The sequence below is a fragment of the Thamnophis elegans genome, chromosome 1 (assembly GCF_009769535.1).
Source record: "Thamnophis elegans isolate rThaEle1 chromosome 1, rThaEle1.pri, whole genome shotgun sequence".
In the NCBI taxonomy this organism is placed as follows: Eukaryota; Metazoa; Chordata; class Lepidosauria; order Squamata; family Colubridae; genus Thamnophis; species Thamnophis elegans.
Window position 1 is genome coordinate 23,775,710 of NC_045541.1, and position 20,448 is coordinate 23,796,157.

Consider the following 20,448-nt stretch of genomic DNA (forward strand, 5'->3'; position numbering starts at 1 on the left):
AACAGGAGAGCCGTCAAAGAGATTTATTGATAGCAGCCTTGGGAATGCGGCTAGGCTTGCAAAAGTCATCTGTGACAATCTGGCAACCTCTTAAACTCTTTGCTTATTCGCAGCTGACATCCCTTGTCAGAAGAGCGACTCTGAAAGAAAATGAACACATTCCCAAATATGAGAAGGTTCACAGTTTCAAGGTAAGATGCTCAACTCCATCATTAAGTTTCTAGCCAGCCGCATGTTGAAATCTTGTTAAGAAATGTAATGCATTTGCATGTCTCTGTGTTGTCCCTATGCTGAACAAAGTATTCAAGTCAGAAATTATATTAATTCATATTAATATTAAGTAAAAGGCATCAAGCTTGATTTGCTACAGCTATTCTATATTACGTGTGTGTGTTTGTGTGTGTGTGTGTGTGTGAGAGAGAGAGAGAGAGAGAGGGAGGGAGGGAGGGAGAGAGAGAGAGAGGGAGAGAGAGTCTATGTACATACATATACACCTGCTTATAAATGCAAGCTATTCGGAAATATTTTGGCGGAGTTCCTGGTAGATGATTTTATACTTCTCCCCTAATACTTAATCAAACATTCAGTCCACTTCACTACCTTTATTTCTGTAAAATAGTATTGAGTACTGAAAGATATAATCTATGTATTTCCTTCTTACTAATTATTTTTTCCTCTCTATCAATTAATCATCAATATTGAAAATGGCACATTGTTATAACCGTTCTCTTAAATCTGGTAAAGTCTTAAGGAGTCATTCAGTTCTCTAAACACAGGTTTTGCTTGTTTAGTTTTTACTTATTTTTCTGTACTCTATTGTTATTCTACTTCTGTTTTTAAAAAGTGACATTTTCCCCATGGGAGAGATCTCTTACAAAACTACACTTTTTAGTGTTTCTGTTTGTATTGAGCTAATGGTGTTGTAAACATTGTTGTACCCATCTAATTAACTCTTAATTGAATGTGTGTCTGTTTAGCCTGCGTAAGTTATTATAAATAGAACAATCAGTTATCACTGGAGAGGGAATACCACAGCAATCTAATGTTCTAACAATACTGGCCATAATGGTGAGGGTAACAATTTAGCCAACATCTTAAGTTAAATCAAATCTCCACTTTCCTTCTTTCTGAAAATGCTCAGCACTCAATTTTGAAAGTCCAACTCCTGTTCTAGCCATGGGCCTTTCAATATGTTTACAAGAACTCCCCTTTCTATAATGTAACATAAATTTATCAAAAGAGAACAAGATATATAAGTAAACACATACACATACATGAGGATACAGAGAACCACAAATTAGTGATGTGCTTCAGACTCAACTTTCATGTCTTCCCCAACCTGGCTTATTCCAGATGTATTGTAACTACAAAGTCGCAGATTCCTAGCCAATTTAGGTTTGGTGTCGTAACAAACTTAAATGGGGAAGAGTGCCTCATTTGTATTAATGTCTAGAGCAAGAGTTTCCAACCTTGACAACTTTAAGACCTGTAAATTTCACAGCTGTGGAGAATATTTGTAGCTCGTTGTAGATTTTGGCACAAACATATCAAATTAGAACCAGCATAGGAACCAATAAGAAAACTGACCATCCGAACTACCAGTCAATGACAGAACCAACCACCTTCTCACTAATTGAATTTATCACTTCGCAACAATCAGTTATGTGACCTACTGATCACAAAACCACACTGAACCTGTATAAACAGAGAAGGAAATCGAACAAGACACTTCACCCTAAACCCCACTGACAGTGTTACCTAGTGTGGGAATGAAATGTCTGGGAATTAAACAGCAAACTTGGAGAACAATCCACTGCCAAAACCTGTAGATTTCAATTCCCAGAATTCTCCAGCCAGTCTTGTTGGCTAGAGAATGCTGGGAGTTGAAGTCCACAAGCCTTAAAGTTTCCAAGGTTGGACACCCCTGGTCTAGAGGGCTTCATAATTTCAATCTTCACTGTATCAGAAAGTTGCTTAGTAGCCTTAGGTAAGTTACACTATCTTAGTTATCCCAAAATCATAATTGGAAACATGTAGACAATAATATTGCTTTAGGATTATTTTAAGGATTTGTAATCTCATGTTGAATATAGAGTGCTTTAAAACTTGACAGAAATACACATGTTGTTGGTGTATTACCTTTTAAGTTAAAAGGTTGACTTCAAAAAAAAAATCCAGTTTAGGACTAATGCCCTTTGAATTTCTCCAGTGGTGTTCAAGAGATTTAATGCCAATGTGGCCTTTTGTGCTATGAAACTCTCACCACACCTCATACCACCACCATCAGTTAAATCCAATCAGTATTAACTTCCAAATCAAAGTAAGTATAATGAAGATGAAATTGATAAAATTTTTGAACAAAAAATCTGCTAGTTTAATGTTATAAGAGTCAAAGAAGTCTCCTAATACAGTTAAATTTATGAAAACTATACGAAGAATGGACAACAGAGTCTACAAACAGAGTCTATCATCACCTTCAATAATTGTTGTTGGCTCAGTGGCTTGTCGATTAGAAAGGTTGGCAGTTTGGCGGTTTGAATCTCTAGCGCTGCATTATGGAGTGAGCTCCCATTACTTGTCCCAGCTTCTGCCAATCTAGCAGTTCGAAAGCACATAAAAATGCAAGTAGAAAAATAGGGACCACCTTTGGTGGTAAGGTAAGAATGTTCCATGTGTCCTTCGCGTTTAGTCATGCTGGCCACATTACCACAGAGATGTCTTTGGACAGCGCTGGCTCTTCAGCTTTGAAACAGATGAGCACCACCCCCTAGAGTCAGGAATGACTAGCACGTACGTGCAAGGGGAACCTTTACCATTTACCTCTTACAACCCAATTTTCCCCAATCTGGTAATCTTCACACATATTAGATTTATACCTCCTATATCTAGCCAGTCTTTTGAAACCCATCTTATATTAAAGGCATAAGGTTTGTGAAAGCTATTTTAACCTCTTGGGTTGCTTTCTAATATTTCGAAAAGTTTTGTTTTAAATGAATGCTAAAATTAGAGAGAAACACTGCAGCTCTTTTTTTTAAATCTCCCTGGCAACCAAATAATCTGCTCCATTTATTTTTAATGGCAGTTTGAATAATGCTTCCTTTGGCAGATCTTCAAGGCAGTAGAGAATCTCACTCCTCTGATACACAGGAGGCGTTATCAAAAAAATTGCCCTAGGTTAACTGTACAAATTATGATCATTCATGGTGAAGAATGGGTCTCTAAAGATGTGGAGCTTGGGGACTCTGTTACAGCACTCTTGGGAATATTGCAGTCCATTTTTTCTGGGGTAAAAAAGGCAAGAAATGAAAAGCAAATAGCAAGACGTATTTGAACTTAAATAAATAAAATCAGGTCAAAACTCATTTAAATACAGTAATGCACTTTTCTATAATGTGATTTTATAGTATAAACAGTTTAGATTAAATTAGGCTCTCTGGCATGAAGAGTTATTATAGAGTAATGTTTAAACACTTGGAAAGCATCAAATCACAGCCCTGCAAAGGACTCCATAAAGATCTTGGCATGTGGTATTTGTTATATAACTGTGTGTGTATTTCTTGTGCAAACAATTCAGCCAGGCCTTTGTTGGTGAGCAAAGTATGTTTCTCCATCCTTTCCTTGAAGACTGGAGCATCTGTAAGTGCTTGGAGGCTTAACTGCTTGGTGAGCTTCCCAGGGTTTCAGGGCATGCCTGTGCATGCATGCGTTCCTAGGGTAAGAGCAAACAGAGAGGTCCTCATCATGTGATTTTCACAAGTCTAGTAATGGGCGTGCAAGATACAGTCTACATAAAAGGATTAAAAATCAGTTCTTTTCAAAGAAACGTGCAAAAGTGCTAACCCCCACCCACCCACCCCCCGGCACGTTGTTCAAATGGTATCAACTCCTCTTCCATTTGTTCTTCCATAAGCCAGGCCTGTCATCAGTATTATCAGGGTCCTTGTTTATCAGGAAACTAAACAGAGGAGTTTCTGCAGGACGGACACCATTGGAACAACATGGGGAAGTAAATTGATAACCCTTGAATGGAGGTCCAGGTACATGTACATACACAGTTACACACACATTCTTTTGAATACCCCAAATGAACCCACAAGCTGTACTTTAAAAAATAAGGGTGGGTTTTGAGGGGGTGTTTGACTTTTCAAACCACTTTTTGAGCCATTTGTCACCCAGAATTCCCTCCTGTTGTCTTAACTTTTAGGAAGCGGTCTCAACAATCTTTTTGGCCTGAATTGTTCATATAAAGCAAATGTTAATTATTACTCTGTGGAATAAGAGCACAAGACCATTGTAATAGGTTCCACGTGTAATGAAAAGTATGTATGTGAGGGGGACAGATGCTCCCACTGGAGCAAGCTCTGTGGTGACTTAATTTACATTTTCTTTCACTCAATAACATTCTTCATCTGATTTCAGCTAGCTATTTCTCTCTGAATTGCAAGCTATTTTGGGCCCCAGCTGTTCAGGTGATCCAATCAATTGGGATAATCTTACATTTCAGTGATGAAACCATTAAACATGTCCATGATTTAGTCCAGATTCTTTCCAATCATTTTTTATATGGGTAAATTGAATGCCAGATAGTTGGAATTGCCTTTAAGGTGTTTATTAGCTGTAATTGTTTGCATCTCAAGACTGGACCTCAAGACGTGACCTCAAGACTGGACTACTGCAATGCGCTCTACATGGGGCAGCCCTTGAAGAGTATTTGGAGACTTCAACTCGTCCAGAACGCAGCCGCGCGAGCGATTGTGGGTGCACCTCGGTACACCCACATTACACCTATCCTCCGCGAGCTGCACTGGTTACCGATCAGTCTCCGGATACGCTTCAAGGTGCTAGTCGTAACTTATAAAGCCCTTCATGGTATTGGATCTGGGTACTTGAGAGATCGCCTGCTGCCAATTACCTCCCACAGACCCATTAGATCTCACAGGGTTGGCCTCCTCCAGGTGCCATCTACCAGCCAATGCCACCTGGCTATTACCCGGGGGAAGGCCTTCTCTGTGGCAGCTCCGCCCCTCTGTAATGAACTCCCCGCAGGGATTCGGACCCTCACCTCTCTCCAGGCCTTCCGAAAAGCCGTCAAAACCTGGCTTTGCCGGCAGGCCTGGGGGTGATGAGTTCCCTCCCCTCTCGACATGTATGGTTGTGCGACTGTTGTCTACTTTTATTATTTGTATTTTGTCTTTTTATGTTCCCCTTTTTTCTCCCTTGAATTGTTCGCCGCCCTGAGTCCTCCCGGAGAAGGGCGGCATACAAATAATAAAATACAAAATACAATACAAAATACAAATACATCTATACATTTTAGTCTGCAAGGCTTTATTTTGGTCCCTTACAGTTTCAGTTCTTCAATTAATTAGTTAAAGAACTCCTAGAATCTTGAGATACAATTCTCCACAGCCCTTTGTGAAATGAATTTCATAAAGATTTTTTAATGCATATATTTATGACTTTATATACAATTTCTGGGGAAGTGACTGTAAGGCAGGATGGCACTATTTACCACTTCATTTCTTTATTTTCAGTCCATGTATTTCATGTATAACACAAAAGAAATATTCACTGCTTTCCCTCTATTCCAAAATAATCAAAACTGTGAAAATAGACCCACACACAAACACAAACACCAATTAATTAAAACTTCTGTGTTTATCCATATTTTCCTTGGTAAATCTAGCTTTGACACATTGATGTTTTCTAGTCTCTTGCCTTTGCATGCACATGGCTTCCCGTGTGACAAAGTGTAGAAAGATTGCACTGAAGCAGCCAAAGCTCTTGCTTCAAGGACATGATACAGTGTGTCACAGCCTCTTATCTTCAGCAGGATTTTTCCCCCCAGATTAACTAGAGCATCATAGCCTAGCTCAATTCTATTCATATTCAACTTTGCAGTATCCTGTAGCTGTATATTTTGCTACTTGCTGTCACTTTTTTCTTGACTAAAATAATTTGCAGCCTATACAGGAAGTCCTCGACTTACAACAGTTCATTTAGTGACCATTTGAAGTTAAAACAGCAGTGAAAAAGTGACATAACCTTTTTTCACACCTATTTTTATTATTTTATTTTTATTATTTATTATTATTTTTATAAATAAAAATTCAATTGCATGACAGCTGGTTCATACTTATGAACTTTGCTGTGTCCCAAGTGATCAAAATTCAGATGCCTGGAAAGTGATTCAAATTTATGACCGTTGTAGTGTCCCCCGGGTCATGTGATCCTCTTTTGCGACCTTCGGACAAGCAAAGTCAATGGGGAAACCAGGTACACTTAACAACCCTGTTTACTAATTTAACAACTACAGTGATTCACTGAACAACTTTGGCAAGAAAGATCTTAAAATAGAGAAAAATGTGCTTAACAAATGTCTCACTCAGCAGCAGAAAATTTGGGCTCAATGGTAGTTGTAAGATGAGGACTACCTTTATTGTTGCCTGTTTTTTTCAGGAATGGCTGGAAAGTTCATCTGAAAACATTAGCTTCATTAAAAACCCAGCAAATTCGGTTCCACCACAAAACCGCGGACGACAAAATCGCGGTCGACGAAAGCGTGACGAAAACATTGCGCTGTGATCGAAAAATGTAAAAATAAAGCGAAAACCTTACCCTAACCCCCCCAAACCTAAACCTAACCCTAAACCTAACCCTTAACCTAAGCCTAAATCTAACCCTAAACCTAACCCTAACCTAACGCTAAACCTAACGCTAACCTTTAACGTAACGCTAAACGTAACCCTAACGCTCTAACCCTAACCCTAACCCTTAACCTAAACCTAACCCTTACCTTTATGTGAATCGGCTTGCTTTAATTTTATTTTTATTTCAATTTTTAATTTTTTTCATCGCACTGTGATGACGTCAAATGCGCGCTTTCGTCGATCGCGCTTTTGTGGACCGCGGTTTTGACGGGTCACGGCAAATTCAAGGGTCTCAGCTACGTTGTACATTTCAACCCTGCATTAGTAAAACACCATTTAATCCTTAAAAAGATAGGAGAGGGATTCCCATTGTCTTCTATTTCCTGTAGTAGTTTTTTGGGTCCCTTCAGTGGAATACAACTGCCGCTTGTTCCCATTCCTGCTGACACATTCAGTACCTACAAGAAAGTCATTAAGAGCTTCTGGCCTGGAATGAGTTAGAGTTTCAAACAAACTTTGACTATTTGGCATTCAGGTCTGCAGCTCTCCTTTCTGATAATCATGCCGCAGTGAAGGCTGCCAGGTGCATAATGTCCTCAGTGTCCCCTGAACCAAGCAAGTTGTTTAGCCACGATTCTGGGCAACTTCAAGAGGCAGGCAAGCTCAGTCTTGCCTGAAAGAGGCAAAAAGGAGCACAAAGAGTGTTGCTGAGCTTTCCACCACCACCACCACCACCCATGTTCTAACAGATTAGACAAAGTATTTACTATGCTGCCAAATGCTGATCGTTTTAAAGCAGGAATGTGCACCTTTCTCTGAATCAAGAACTGCATTATTTGAGCATTGAGCTGCATATCAGAGACTGGACTCCAAATGAAAAAAAAAAGAGAGTTGAAGCAAGAAGAAATACCAAAATTGACTTTATATCATTTCTATGTTATTAAAAAGAGCAGTTTGCATTATTGCTGTCATCAATACATATAATGCTTTACTCATTCTATCATAATTTAACAGCATTGTTTAGCAGTTTCTGGATATCATATCCCAAAATTTTTAAAGGCACACAGAACTCTGTTGTTTCAAGTTCAGCATCAGGTTTTAGATTGAGATCCCCTGAAAAATTAATTTTTGATATCCTGTTAGTTTTTTCCCTGTGCGCCTTCTTTGATTGGGATTTAGACAGAGACTTCTGTGCTGTTCTTCATGGAAGAAAATAAGGCCAGGAGTTTGGTAGGAGCTTGGCTTTTTATTAAACACGGAAGAACATGGAAGAAAATGGATTGTTTTCTAGCATTTTGGCATGTTTTGAGCTGGCTGAGGGGGGAAAAAATCTCACCCACTCAACTTATGCTCTGTATTGCATTACAGCTTATGCCATGAATGTGACAGCTTTGGGCAGAAGAGAGCCCAAAGAGTAGTACTGGTTCCTGAGTACCTCAGGATATTTATTTAGCCATTGGCTCTTCTAGCTTTCTCCTTCAACCTTCTTTTATAATGCTCCTTTGGCCTCGTTCCCTCGTTCTAATGCTACACAGTCAATGAATCTGATAAGGCTGCCACCAAAAGACATCCAGGGCCACCGGTGTTGTTTTATATATAACTGCAGATCACATGAGAGTAATTTTTCATCTCTTATCCTCATTATTTGTCCTTCCTTTATAACCCAGAGATTGTATGAAGGAGATTAAAGCTGCAAAGGCAGTGCAGTAATCTTATCTAAACAGCTGAAAGAAAAACTCGTATCTGGGAGCATTAATGAAATAGCTGCCTTGGGGAGATGGAAATCTTGGGATATTATCAGGAGGAACATGTTGTTGTTTGCATCCACTGGGTTCTGATGTGCTGACCAGGTTTATCGGTGCATACTGTATTTTAAGCAATGATTATCTCTGTAAGTCTTTTTCAGGAGTTGCAAGTACATGTCAGAGTTGGCTGTGTTAAATCCCTATATCTGACTGGAAGGGGCAGGTTGAAGATATTTATTTGGTGAATATGAAAACATGGACTAGATAACCTATTTAAGGATCCTGGAGGAGGATGAACTCTAGAAAAAAGTTTTGGCCCTCTCTAGTACTATATGGGATGCTGGTCTCCCACCCTAAAGAATCTGAGATTGGGATGTGGGGAGGGAAATCAGAATTTCCCCCCCTTCTTGGTTTCCCCTTTCATTTTCACTAGGGCTAAACTCAGAAAGAAATTATGCGCCAGCCAATTTCCAAAATAAATGCTGCACAATGTGCCAAAAATATCTGAGTATAGTTTTAGGGACGTGGTGGTTCAGTGGCTAAGATGCTGACCTTGTCAATCAGAAAGGTTGACAGTTTGGCGGTTCAAATCCCTAACGCCGTGTAACGGAGTGAGCTCCCGTTACTTTTCCCAGCAGTTTGAAAGCATATAAAAATGCAAGTAGAAAAATAGGGTCCACTTTTGATGAGAAGGTAACAGCGTTGTGCCTTCGGCATTTAGTCATGCTGGCCACATGATCACGGAGACGTCTTCGGACAGCACTGGCTCTTCGGCTTTGAAATGGAGTTGAGCACCACTCCCTAGAGTTGGGAACGTCTAGCATATATGTGCAAGGTGAACTTTTACCTTATAGTTTTAGGAAAAGAATGCTTGATCTCTACCATCTTTTGTTTTTCAAATGAAATATGAAATATTAACTCCCACTCTTTTTTTCAAGCCCCCCTTCCCCCCACTCTTTTTTTCAAGCCTAATTTGGCTTCTGTTCTTTTGTGCTATAATTAGTTCCTCACATGCAGGACAGAAAAACACTCCATTCCCTATATAAGAACAAAGATAACCTCAAGTAGTTAACTATGTAGCACCCCTGATTTGTAATCCTAGGTCAGAAAAGCAGGGAAGCTTAGAGCAGAGTGAAAAGCTTTATCAACCATCTTGCTATGGATGGACAAAGAGCCATTCTAACAATTCTACAGTCCTATTTCTAAAACATACAGAAAGTCAGGCAGGATGCTAAAACAAATACAGTTATCTCTTCTGGCTTATAATGGTGACACATATTTAATAATAAAAAGTATTTTCGATCTGTACAGCAGTGATGCATGATAAGACCCACATAATCTTGGGCTTTATGGCTAGGGGCTAGGAAAATTATTTTCACTGGCATAGGTTATTTGTGAAATTGCAGTAACAATATTGTACTCATTATATATATATTCTAATCCCAGTAAGGGAATGGCTAGCTGATGAGAGGTAAATAGCTTGAAATAGATCTATACTAGTCTCCCTTTATTTATTTATCAGCACAAATACAACACAAATGTAGCAAAGGCAACAGTAAAAAATATTGGGTTTCTGTCTGCATGGTCTCTAGTGACAAGCCGATGGACAGAGAATGGAAGCAGTAGACTTCCTCCCATGTTTGGGCATACCAGGGGTTGTGACTCTAAATACATATATATATATGGAGGAGACCTGTGGCATAATGGCTAAGATGTTTGCCTAAGATGCAATACAGCACAGGTTCGAATCCCAGTAAGGGTATGGCTAGCTGATGAGAGCTAAATAGCTTGAAATAGATCTATACTAGTCTCCCTTTATTTATTTATCAGCACAAATAAAACACACACACACACACACACACACACACACACACACACACACACACACATATATATATATATATATATATATATATATATATATATATATGTACACATATATGTGTTGTCCTGTATTTATTAAAAATAATTTATTATTAATAATAAGTTAGCATAAAGATTTGCCTCGGTGTATTCAGAAAGCTTCTGAATGTGGGATTCTTTGCCAGAACGTTATGGGTTTCATTTTTGTCTGGGAAAGTACTATAATAAAACAATACTGTTCTTTCATATGAAGAATTTCAACTGGCCAAGCTGTACCACAAGAATGCAGTGCAATTCTGCCACATGCTGAATATAATGCCAAGCTTTCTTTTTTGGGGGAAAAAGTCAGTTTTCTAAAAAGCAAAACTAAGTACTAAACATCCCAAGTACATTGCTGAAACCTATACCAGTAGGATCATGAATTCAATTCCATGTTTATAAATAATCAACCCATTTGGGGTCTAATATTAAAAAAATATACAACTGCCATCCTATTTGTGCTACAAAAGTCCTTCTTACACTCTTATTCTGCCCTATTGTTACTTGACTCACAGTAGCAAATGGAAAGACAGTGGCTTTCTGATAAGAGCATACACTGTTGGCATAGATCTACAGTGCCTGCTATCTTCCATGTGAAAGCACCCAGCAACAATAAGTTTTATCTTCCTATGTAGAGAGACTAGGATGTCACAATTGTCAGAGGGAAACATGTGGAATGGCTAGCTAGGCCAACAAGCTGCTCCAAAGATCTGTGTTCTTTAAAGCACAGAGTCACTTAACTCAAATTCAACACTTGCCCTTGTCAACCCTTTAAAATAACTATTCCAATCTCTTCTCTTCCCTTCCCTCCCTCCTTCTCTTAGGTTCCAATCAACTTGCTTTGTTTAGGAAGTAATTTTGTTTCATAAGGCAATTACCATGCAGGTAATAACAAAATTTAGATTGTTACATATTCAAGTAACTATGTTAATTTTAATCCAAGGTGGCGCAGTGGTTAAATGCAGCACTGCAGGCTACTGCTAGATCAGCAGGTCAGCGGTTCAAATCTCACCGGCTCAGGGTTGACTCAGCCTTCCATCCTTCCGAGGTGGGTAAAATGAGGACCCAGATTGTTGGGGGCAATATGCTGACTCTCTGTAAACCGCTTAGAGAGGCCTGAAAGGCCTATGAAGCGGTATATAAGTCTACTGCTATTGCTATTGCTATTGCTATTAATCAAAGAATCAACTGAATTTCAAAAAGATTTGTGTTTGAACAAAATAGGCCTAAGGGAAGAGTATTCCCAACTACACCTTAATCTTTGGTAAAATAAACTGTAGCCTAAAAAAATAATGCCACAAATAAATATTGATTCAAACGGCTTTTAGAACAATAATGTAAGCATATACAGCAAATATACTTTTTTTTTCTTCTAAAAAATGGACTGAAAATGTAGGACTTCTAAGTTTTGGCCAAATCATGACTATTGTTAACCTTGAACAGGATTACTCCAGAGTTCTTTTTGTTTTCTGCTACATATTAACCTGACTTGAATGTCGGAATCAGTTGATTTTATTTAGTAATTTAGCAGAGGCAGAAGAAATGTAAGCTCAGCTTTAATTGTACAGCCTGAAAGATTACGTACTGAATAGCTGAAGTAATGCCTTTCCATGTTAAGAATATTGCGGCACCACAAGAAACTTGGCCGAATGAAATCCACATTAGTTAATTTTGGTTGGAACACAAATTTTAAGAATCTCATCTTAAAATGTTGCTTCCAGCAAGAGATTTCATTTCTTTTATATTAGCCATGGATACTTTGCCTACACAGAGTTTTATTCACTGGAGTGCAATTTTGTCCTACAGAAAATGTGAGATTAGGATCTAAGGAAGGACGATAGGCCTACTTTGGTCTGTTTTTTCAATCATTGTGGAGCATAAAAAAGTGTGAATTTCATATTTAAAGGTTCTTTTTTAAAATATGGGACCTCATTCTTTAACAGCATCCACACTGTCTGGAATTAAACCTTATATTTTCTCTGCAAGGCCCATAATATAGTTAGTGCCATAATATTTTATTACATTAGGTACAGTGGTGGGCTTCAAAAATTTTTACTACTTGGTGGGCATGGCGTGGTAAGCGTGGCAGGGGAAGGATACTGTAAAATCTCCATTCCCTCCCCACTCCAGGGCAAGGTTACTGCAAAATCTACATTCCCTCCCAGTCAGCTGGGACTCGGGAGGCAGAAAATAGATGGAGGCGGGGCCAGTCTATTTACCAGATCTCTGAACTACTCAAAATTTCTGCTCCCGTTTCTGCTACAGTTCTCCAGACCTGGTCGAAACCTGCTGAATACCACCTCTGATTGGGCACTTTTTATTATTGCAGACTGCATGGATTAACAAGTTTTATTAGAAAGCTAGGTATGCATGAAAACATTTGTACTGTGTGTCTGAAGTAATGTTTAAGCCTGCAATTGAAATCCTGTAGGCAGAGAAAAAGGGTCCACACCAGGGACCACCTGATAAAGCCTGCTTATCCTGTCTGAAGGGACTCCATTGCTCCTTTTAAGAATGTAATGCTGGTGCAGGCATAGCTTCATGATCAGCCTCATCTGATCTCTTTCTTTTGCTAATCACAATACCTGATGACAAACTGAAAACAAGCAAAAACAAGCAAATTTATAAAATTGGGTTGGTCTAATAAAGAAAGATACTTCTTTCAAACATTTTCCCCTCATGGCCCACAGAGCTGGTAGCGTTGCCTTTTAATCAGAGTCTTGATTCTTTTCATGTAGTGAATAGTAAATGTGTTTTTATTTATATGACCCAGATTTAAATAAGTGACTCTGGCCAGCTTACAAGAATTAAAAATACACAACTCCAGGTGTCAAAGATAACAATAACCCCACTCACAGGAAAACAACAACAAACCTACATCAACACAACAGAGACAGCAGTTCCCTCCAGATCAAATTGTAATGACTTTGAATCAGCTGACCTTTTCTTCTCCGACGTAGATATAGCTTGGCTTACTTTCAACACAATCAAGAAAGCCCCATCTTTTCCCCCATGAACAGAAATGGGGCATATTCTGGCTTTGGGTTCTCCTGTTGGTCTCCAGACTTCCCTTTCATACGAGGAGTTGGAAGTGGGGAAGAATCACTATGCGGCTAACAAGGTGACGATCCCCCACCATTTCTGCTATTGGAGCTTGAAGCAATCTAACCTGGCACACTCTCTCTTTAAATTTATATTTTGGCATATTTTCCTGTAACAGACAACACATGCCAGCAAGTTTAATTTGTTCTATTATTGCTATAGCTTAGAAAAAAAACAAGAAATCTGGTGTGCTTTTGAAAAATCTCTCTCTCTCTTTTATTGTTTTCTGCTTTTGTTTTTCAGGTTCATACCTTCAGAGGTCCACATTGGTGTGAATATTGTGCCAACTTCATGTGGGGCCTCATTGCTCAGGGAGTGAAATGTGCAGGTAACAATGACTCAGATTGGATGTTTTTTCCCCCATGTATTAACAGAATATGTTGCCTTAATATTTAAACTTAATCTGAAGTGGCAGATATTAAAACTGGATTAAAGATCCTGAAATCTAGCTCTTTCCCAGATAATGTATAATTGTCAGTTGCTAAAACGTAGGAGAGTTGGAAGCGATAGAAGTTTCTGAATTTGCAAAAGCGAAATAAAGATATAAGATACAGTACAGTCAAATCAAGCCTATCTATCCTCATCATAGTCTATATGCAACAAATGAATGTCTAGAACAGTGGCCTCCAACCTTTCTGGCACCAGGGACCAGTTTCATGGAAAACAATTTTTCCACATATCAGGAGGTAAGGTTTCACGCACAATCTAGATCGCACACATGCGTTAGATGAAGCTTCACTTGCTCGCCTGCTGCTTGCACAAACCAGTTCCTAAAAGTCCACTGTCTGGTACTGGTCCAGGGCCCAGGGGTTGGGGACCTCCCTGGGCCCTGGGCAGAGGGGGAAGCAGATCTCATTCTGCAAAACTAAAGATGCTTCAATTGTCTCAATAATTAAGACACTTTTAACTTGGCATGTAGAATCATTTGCTTGCAGAAATTGCTGTGAAACATAGCTATTATTGTTGAAGTGAATTTCTATTCATTTTGTCCCTTTCAATATTTTTTGATTTCTTAAACCAATGTAATTGGTGCATGAATAATGTGCAGTTTAGTATTTAATAGAGCGTAATATATTAAAAAGAGATCCTATTTATTGTTCTGTAGTAGCTAAGACAACAGGCTGGAAACTGGGAAGTCTGTGAGTTCTAGGCCTGCCTTAAGCACAAAGTCAGCTGGATGACCTTGGGCCAGTTACTCTCCCTGTCAGCCCGAGGAAGGAAAGCCAGGGCAAATCACTTCTGAAAACTTGCCAAGAGAAAACAGCAGGACCTGTCCAGGCAGTCGCCAGGAGTCAATGCTGACTTAAAGGCAGACACATCTACACATAATATGTCAAAAAGAACAAAAACAGTCCTTCTTCTTCTAAAATGTTAAATGTTTTCAAGAGCATGGAACAATTGTGTTTCCTAATTATGATCTAAGTGAAAAATAGGCAAGGAAAGTATGAATTATTGTTAGTATTATTATACTTTTATTCATTAAACATGAAACTCAGTCAACTGAACATTTAAAAATGTATCACAAATATCATTGACCGGTGCTGATAGTTGATATAGTTGCTGCCAGCATCCTAGGTATCAACCAAGTATCTTCTTAAAATGTACAGTGTTCCAAGTAGCACAGATTTTTGCAGTTCCATTGTTGTTATTGCAGGAAGATGCAATTTCTTTTCTTTCTTTTTTTTTAGGTTCAAAAGTTTTATTTTCTTTTAAAACAAACATTTCATCATTCCTCAATCAGTAAGACATCGGAGTACATTTTTTTTGTATGTCAAAATAGTTCTAGTTTACCACCAAATTCTTGTCTAGCCTAATATATACAAGATGCAATTTCTTGATGTATTTTGTAACATTCTTGGACATGGCACCAAGTGTTCTGATGACAATGGGTATCACTGTTACATGTTTCATGATTGCGTAGTTTCCATGATTGCGTAGTTTCTATGGCCAGGTCGCAATATTCATGATTTTTTCCAGATTATTATTATGCAATTGTATCACAGCGGCCAGTTATTTCGCCGGATTTGGCATTGGTTACTAGTCGGGCCCCACCCAGGGGCCTAGGACGTTGTAATGTATTTTCGTAATATGCGTGCAGATCCAAGCAGTGCGGCTTTTTGCATTTGACTGATGGTGATTTTGTCAATTTTTAACTGTTTTAAATGTAATTCCAGTGCTTTTGGAATAGCACCCAGTGTGCCAATTACCACTGGAATTACCACTGCTGGTTTGTGCCATAGTCGTTGAATTTCAATTTTTAAGTCCTGGTATTTTGCGATTTTTTCATGTTCCTTCTCAGCGACCCTGCTATCACCTGGTATTGCGATGTCTATGATTGTGACCTTATTTTTCTCAACCAGTGTGATGTCTGGTGTATTATGCACCAGTATTTTGTCTGTTTGTATGCGAAAATCCCACAAGATCTTGACCATCTGATTTTCGGTGACTTTTTCAGGCTGATGGTCCCACCAGTTTGTTGCTGTTTTAATATTATAATTTTTGCACAAATTCCAATGGATCATTTGTGCTACTGAATTGTGCCGCAATTTATAATCAGTCTGCGTGATTTTTTTACAGCAGCTGAGTATGTGATCAACAGTTTCATCAGCTTCTTTGCAAAGTCTGCATTTGACATCATCAGAGGATTTTTCGATTTTGGCCTTAATGGCATTTGTGCAGATAGCTTGTTCTTGTGCAGCCAGGATTAGTGACTCTGTTTCTTTCTTTAATGTACCTGTTGTTAACCATAACCAAGTTTGTTCACTGTCCACTTTATCTTTTATTTTTTCCAGAAATTGGCCATGCAGTGCTTTGTTCTGCCAACTCTCCATTCTTGATTTTATCACATCTTTTCTGTATTCTTGTTTCATCTGTTGTGCCTTCAGTAGTTTTTTGTTCTTTACTTCAATTAATAGATGTTCTTGACTTTCTTTTAAATAATCAGCCAGTGCATGTTTTTCTTCTTCAACTGTTTGCTTCACTTGTAATAATGCTCTGCCACCTGATTTTCGGGGCAGATATAGTCTATCAGTATCACCACGTGGATGTAAACTGTAGTGCATTGTCATTAGTTTCCTGGTTTTTCGGTCCAAAATGTCCAAATCAGCTTGTGTCCAGTTAACTATACCAGCTGTGTATCTTATAACTGGTATTGCCCAGGTATTTATGGCCTTGATTGTATTTCCACCATTCAATTTAGATTTCAAATTTTTCCTAACTCTGTTGGTGTACTCAGCCTGACAATAGTTTTTACTTCTCCATGCTTGATATTATCCAACTGCAGAATGCCTAAGTATTTGTAGGTTTCATTTTCATTGCATTTAATTAGTTGGCCATTGGGCATTTCAAGTCCCTCACATGCAGTGATTTTGCCTCTTTTTATGGATACAGTGGCGCATTTTTCCATGCCAAACTTCATTGAAATATTGGTGCTGAATACTCGGACTGTATTTGTCAATGATTGGATTTCTATTTCTGACTTTCCATAGAGTTTCAAATCATCCATATATAGTAAATGCGAAATTTTTTCAGCTTCTTTGGCTGTTTGGTAGCCTAATTTCATTTTTTTTTTTTTAAGATTACTGATAGTGGGATCATTGCGATGATGAAGAGAAGAGGTGAAAGTGAATCACCCTGGAAAATTCCTCGCTTGATATTAACCATTCCGTAGATCTCATTCCCTACTGCCAACTCAGTTCTCCATTGTTTCATCGCCTTTTCAGTAAAGGATGTAATATTTTTGCTAATGCCAGTTGTTTCTAAGCATTTTATGATCCAACTATGTGGCAGTGAGTCAAATGCCTTTTTGTAATCAATCCAGACCATATTCAAGTTCGTTTTTCTGTTCTTACAATTTTCTAATATCATTTTATCAATTAGGAGCTGATCTTTTGTGCCCCTGCTCCTTCTTTTGTTGCCTTTTTGCTCTACTGGCAAGATGTTGCTTGTTTCCAAATAATCCATCATGTTATCTGCAATAATGCCTGTGAGTAATTTGAAGGTTATTGGCAAGCATGTTATTGGTCTGTAGTTTTCAGGTGTTGTTCCTTTAGTTGCATCATCATTATTATTATTATCATTATTATTATTATTATTATTATTATTACCTGTTGTTTATGAATTTTGTTTTGCTGCAACTACCTTCCACTTTTCCCGTACATCCGTCATTGGGGAACTCATGTTAAATGAAGCTCCAGCTAAATCAGAGAAGCTCAGGTGAAACTGTGGGTTTTGAAGCTGGCTTGTTCACATAGTGAAATTTAAACCGATTGGATGTTGATTATTGGATATTAACTGTGATTGTGGCTAGAATAAAATCAGACATCTGATTTTCTTTTCTTGAGACACAAGACATGAAGACAGGGCATCTGCAAGGCCAGTGTTCGCCATATTTGCTCATGTAACACTCCACCATAATTTAGCCCATTTAATTTTTTTTGATAACTTAGTCTACTAGTTCCTTCAGCGAAAACATCTTTCTGTAGAAAGCAGTATATAAATGGAGTACTCTTGTCTTGTACATTTATCACACTCACTTAAATTCACTACAATATTTTTAAGTTAAGACAGGAAGAAAATGCAGATGTTGAAATCTCTTATGTTAGAGGGAAAATTAAAACAATGTTGATCACTTTTATTAAAATGGATTGACTGCACTTAAAGTTCTTATATTTAGCTGGCTTTTCTGATTTCAGCTTGTAGACCAGTAGTAGTAATTATAAAAAGTACAAAAGAGAGTAAAACCTCCAGAGCAGGTTGGCAGATATTGGATGCAAAGTAAACTAAATATGTTTAGTTAGCCTAAAATTTCCCAGCTTTCAGAAGCATACAATAGATACTTGAAAACTAAGGTTTCTGGCTGATACATAAACCTGCCCTGTTCATGATGCCTTAATGAGAAAAATTTAGTCAGATGCTGTTTTAAACCTGATAACTGTTTCTTTGTGTTGTTGGTGTGCCCTACATCTCCTATGCAGGAATAAAATAAAGAAGACTGTTGGACTACAGAATAAAGCAGCAGAAAGCATTTTCAAGGACTGTACCCAGTTTTACTCCTGCCCCAAAAGCTTATCTTGATTTATGTAGGAGTCAGCCCAAAAGGTCAGAATCAGCTGGAGGTGCATTTCACAACCAGAGCCAAATGTGTACAGCTGAACAGGCTGTTTCAGAAAGCAGTGAAACTGTTGCTTCAGCCATTTCCTCTGAGAAGCCGTGCTAAAATCAGGTCACCACCACTTTGGAATCCATGTCCTCAAGCCTGAAAAATGGAAAGGACAGTTCCCTCTCGAATCAATCTAAGATTAGAGAACTTTGAGGCTTCCTGTGCTCCTTTCAAGTTTAGCTTGAATGTTCTATCTTAAAAAGAGGCTGTTGTTCTATTTGCAAAAGTATGATGGCATAGAAGTGAATATCAAGCACTAGCAACTTAAAAGCAATGCTTGAAACAAAGAGTAACATAAAATCAGCATCATTTTCATCCAGCTTTTGATGGTTCGAGAAGAGTATTTGAAGGAGCACTTTGAGTTTAGAATGCTGCATCTCTTCAGAAATAGAGAGTGTCTGTGGGGGGAGGGGGGAATAATACAGGCAGTCCTCAAGTCCTGACCATTCATCAGCCGTTCAAAATTGCAACAGTATTGACGAAGGGGAACTTATCCCCTGAGTTGCAGCCAATGCAATATCCCCGCAATCACATGATTGTGCTTTCCACTTTTCCCTGTCAGCTTCCCGCAAGCAAAGTCATTGGGAAAGGCAGCAGGAAATTGGAATCACTCTTACTGCCTCTGCTTTTTTTTGCCCAGCTGTGAACCAGACATGCTCAGTAGCATCTCCCTGTGGCACTCCCCCATGCCCCTGCAGTATCTGTGTTCCCAAGTGCCTGCTTGTGGCAACTCCAATAGCACATGCTCTGGAGTGCTTCGTCCCACATGTGCCACCCTGTTTTCCTGGGACTCTGGCTTCTTCCCACTTAATGGCCAATATGGTTCTGGGGTTACAAAAGCCACCAGGAGTGTGGGATTGTTGTTGCTAAGCAATGCGGTCATTTGATGTTGTGTTGCATGACCTCATTGCTTAGTGAGAGAAGTTCCAACCCCAACTGCTAGTTTCAAGGACTACTTGTAGGAAGATTTTCTTATAAGGTATAAGATGTATAGCACAAAAGGGCACTGGTCCTTTTTAAAAGTTTCTTTATAGCTAGTATAATAGGTATCTTTTCTACAGTGCATAACCTACCATGGTAACTAGCCTGCAATTCTCTCCATCACGGTATGTGGGTGGCTTGTCTTGCTTAGATATGGTTTATATAATGTAGTTTCACACTCTATGCATATAGCCACCTACCTTAAAATAATTCTTTAGGGGCATATTTTTCTAAAGCTTTGGGTGGGAGGAAGAAAAATTGAAGGCCCTGATACATTTTGAGCAAAAGAGAGAATAAACTTTAGAGTTCTTTTTTTTTCCTTTTTAGATGCCTTTAACATTTTAGTGATTTGCTTTTATGAGAAACAGTATTTTTTCAGGAAGTAGAAGAGAAACGGGAACAAAAACTGCATACTTGTGCTCAAAGTTGTAAGACCTCTGTTACACATCTCCTCTAATGGAGCATACCAACCAGGTCACTGATTTTCTTTCAGTAATACCAGCAAGCTAAGGAGAAGGAAGAAACTGATGGATATGAGCTACTTTAAAGTATGTGCTAGTCCTCCTACATCACAAACTTAAATTTTACAGGATTGGGCCAAGTGCATTTAATTCTGCTATTTTTCATATAGAATAGAATAGAATAGAATTCTTTATTGGCCAAGTGTGATTGGACACACAAGGAATTTGTCTTTGGTGCATATACTCTCAGTGTACATAAAAAGACAAGATACATTCGTCAAGAATCATAAGGTACAACACTTAATGATAGTCATAGGGTACAAATAAGCAATCAATCAATATCAATATAAATCATAAGGATACAAGCAACGAAGTTACAGTCCTGCAGTCATAAGTGGGAGGAGATGGGTGAGAGGAACGATGAGAAGACTAATAGTAATAGTAAT

The 20,448-nt window shown here is 38.5% G+C and overlaps 1 protein-coding gene across 2 annotated transcripts in view; it reads left to right on the forward strand.

The window, feature by feature from the left end:
* CHN1 (chimerin 1) overlaps positions 1-20,448 on the forward strand; it is a 114,253-nt gene that overhangs the window by 74,180 nt on the left and 19,625 nt on the right. For both annotated transcript variants that reach the window (XM_032222994.1, XM_032223005.1), the window contains 2 exons: positions 114-191; positions 13,643-13,727. In XM_032222994.1, coding sequence (XP_032078885.1) covers positions 114-191; positions 13,643-13,727 — 163 coding nt within the window. The remainder of the gene's footprint in view (positions 1-113; positions 192-13,642; positions 13,728-20,448) is intronic.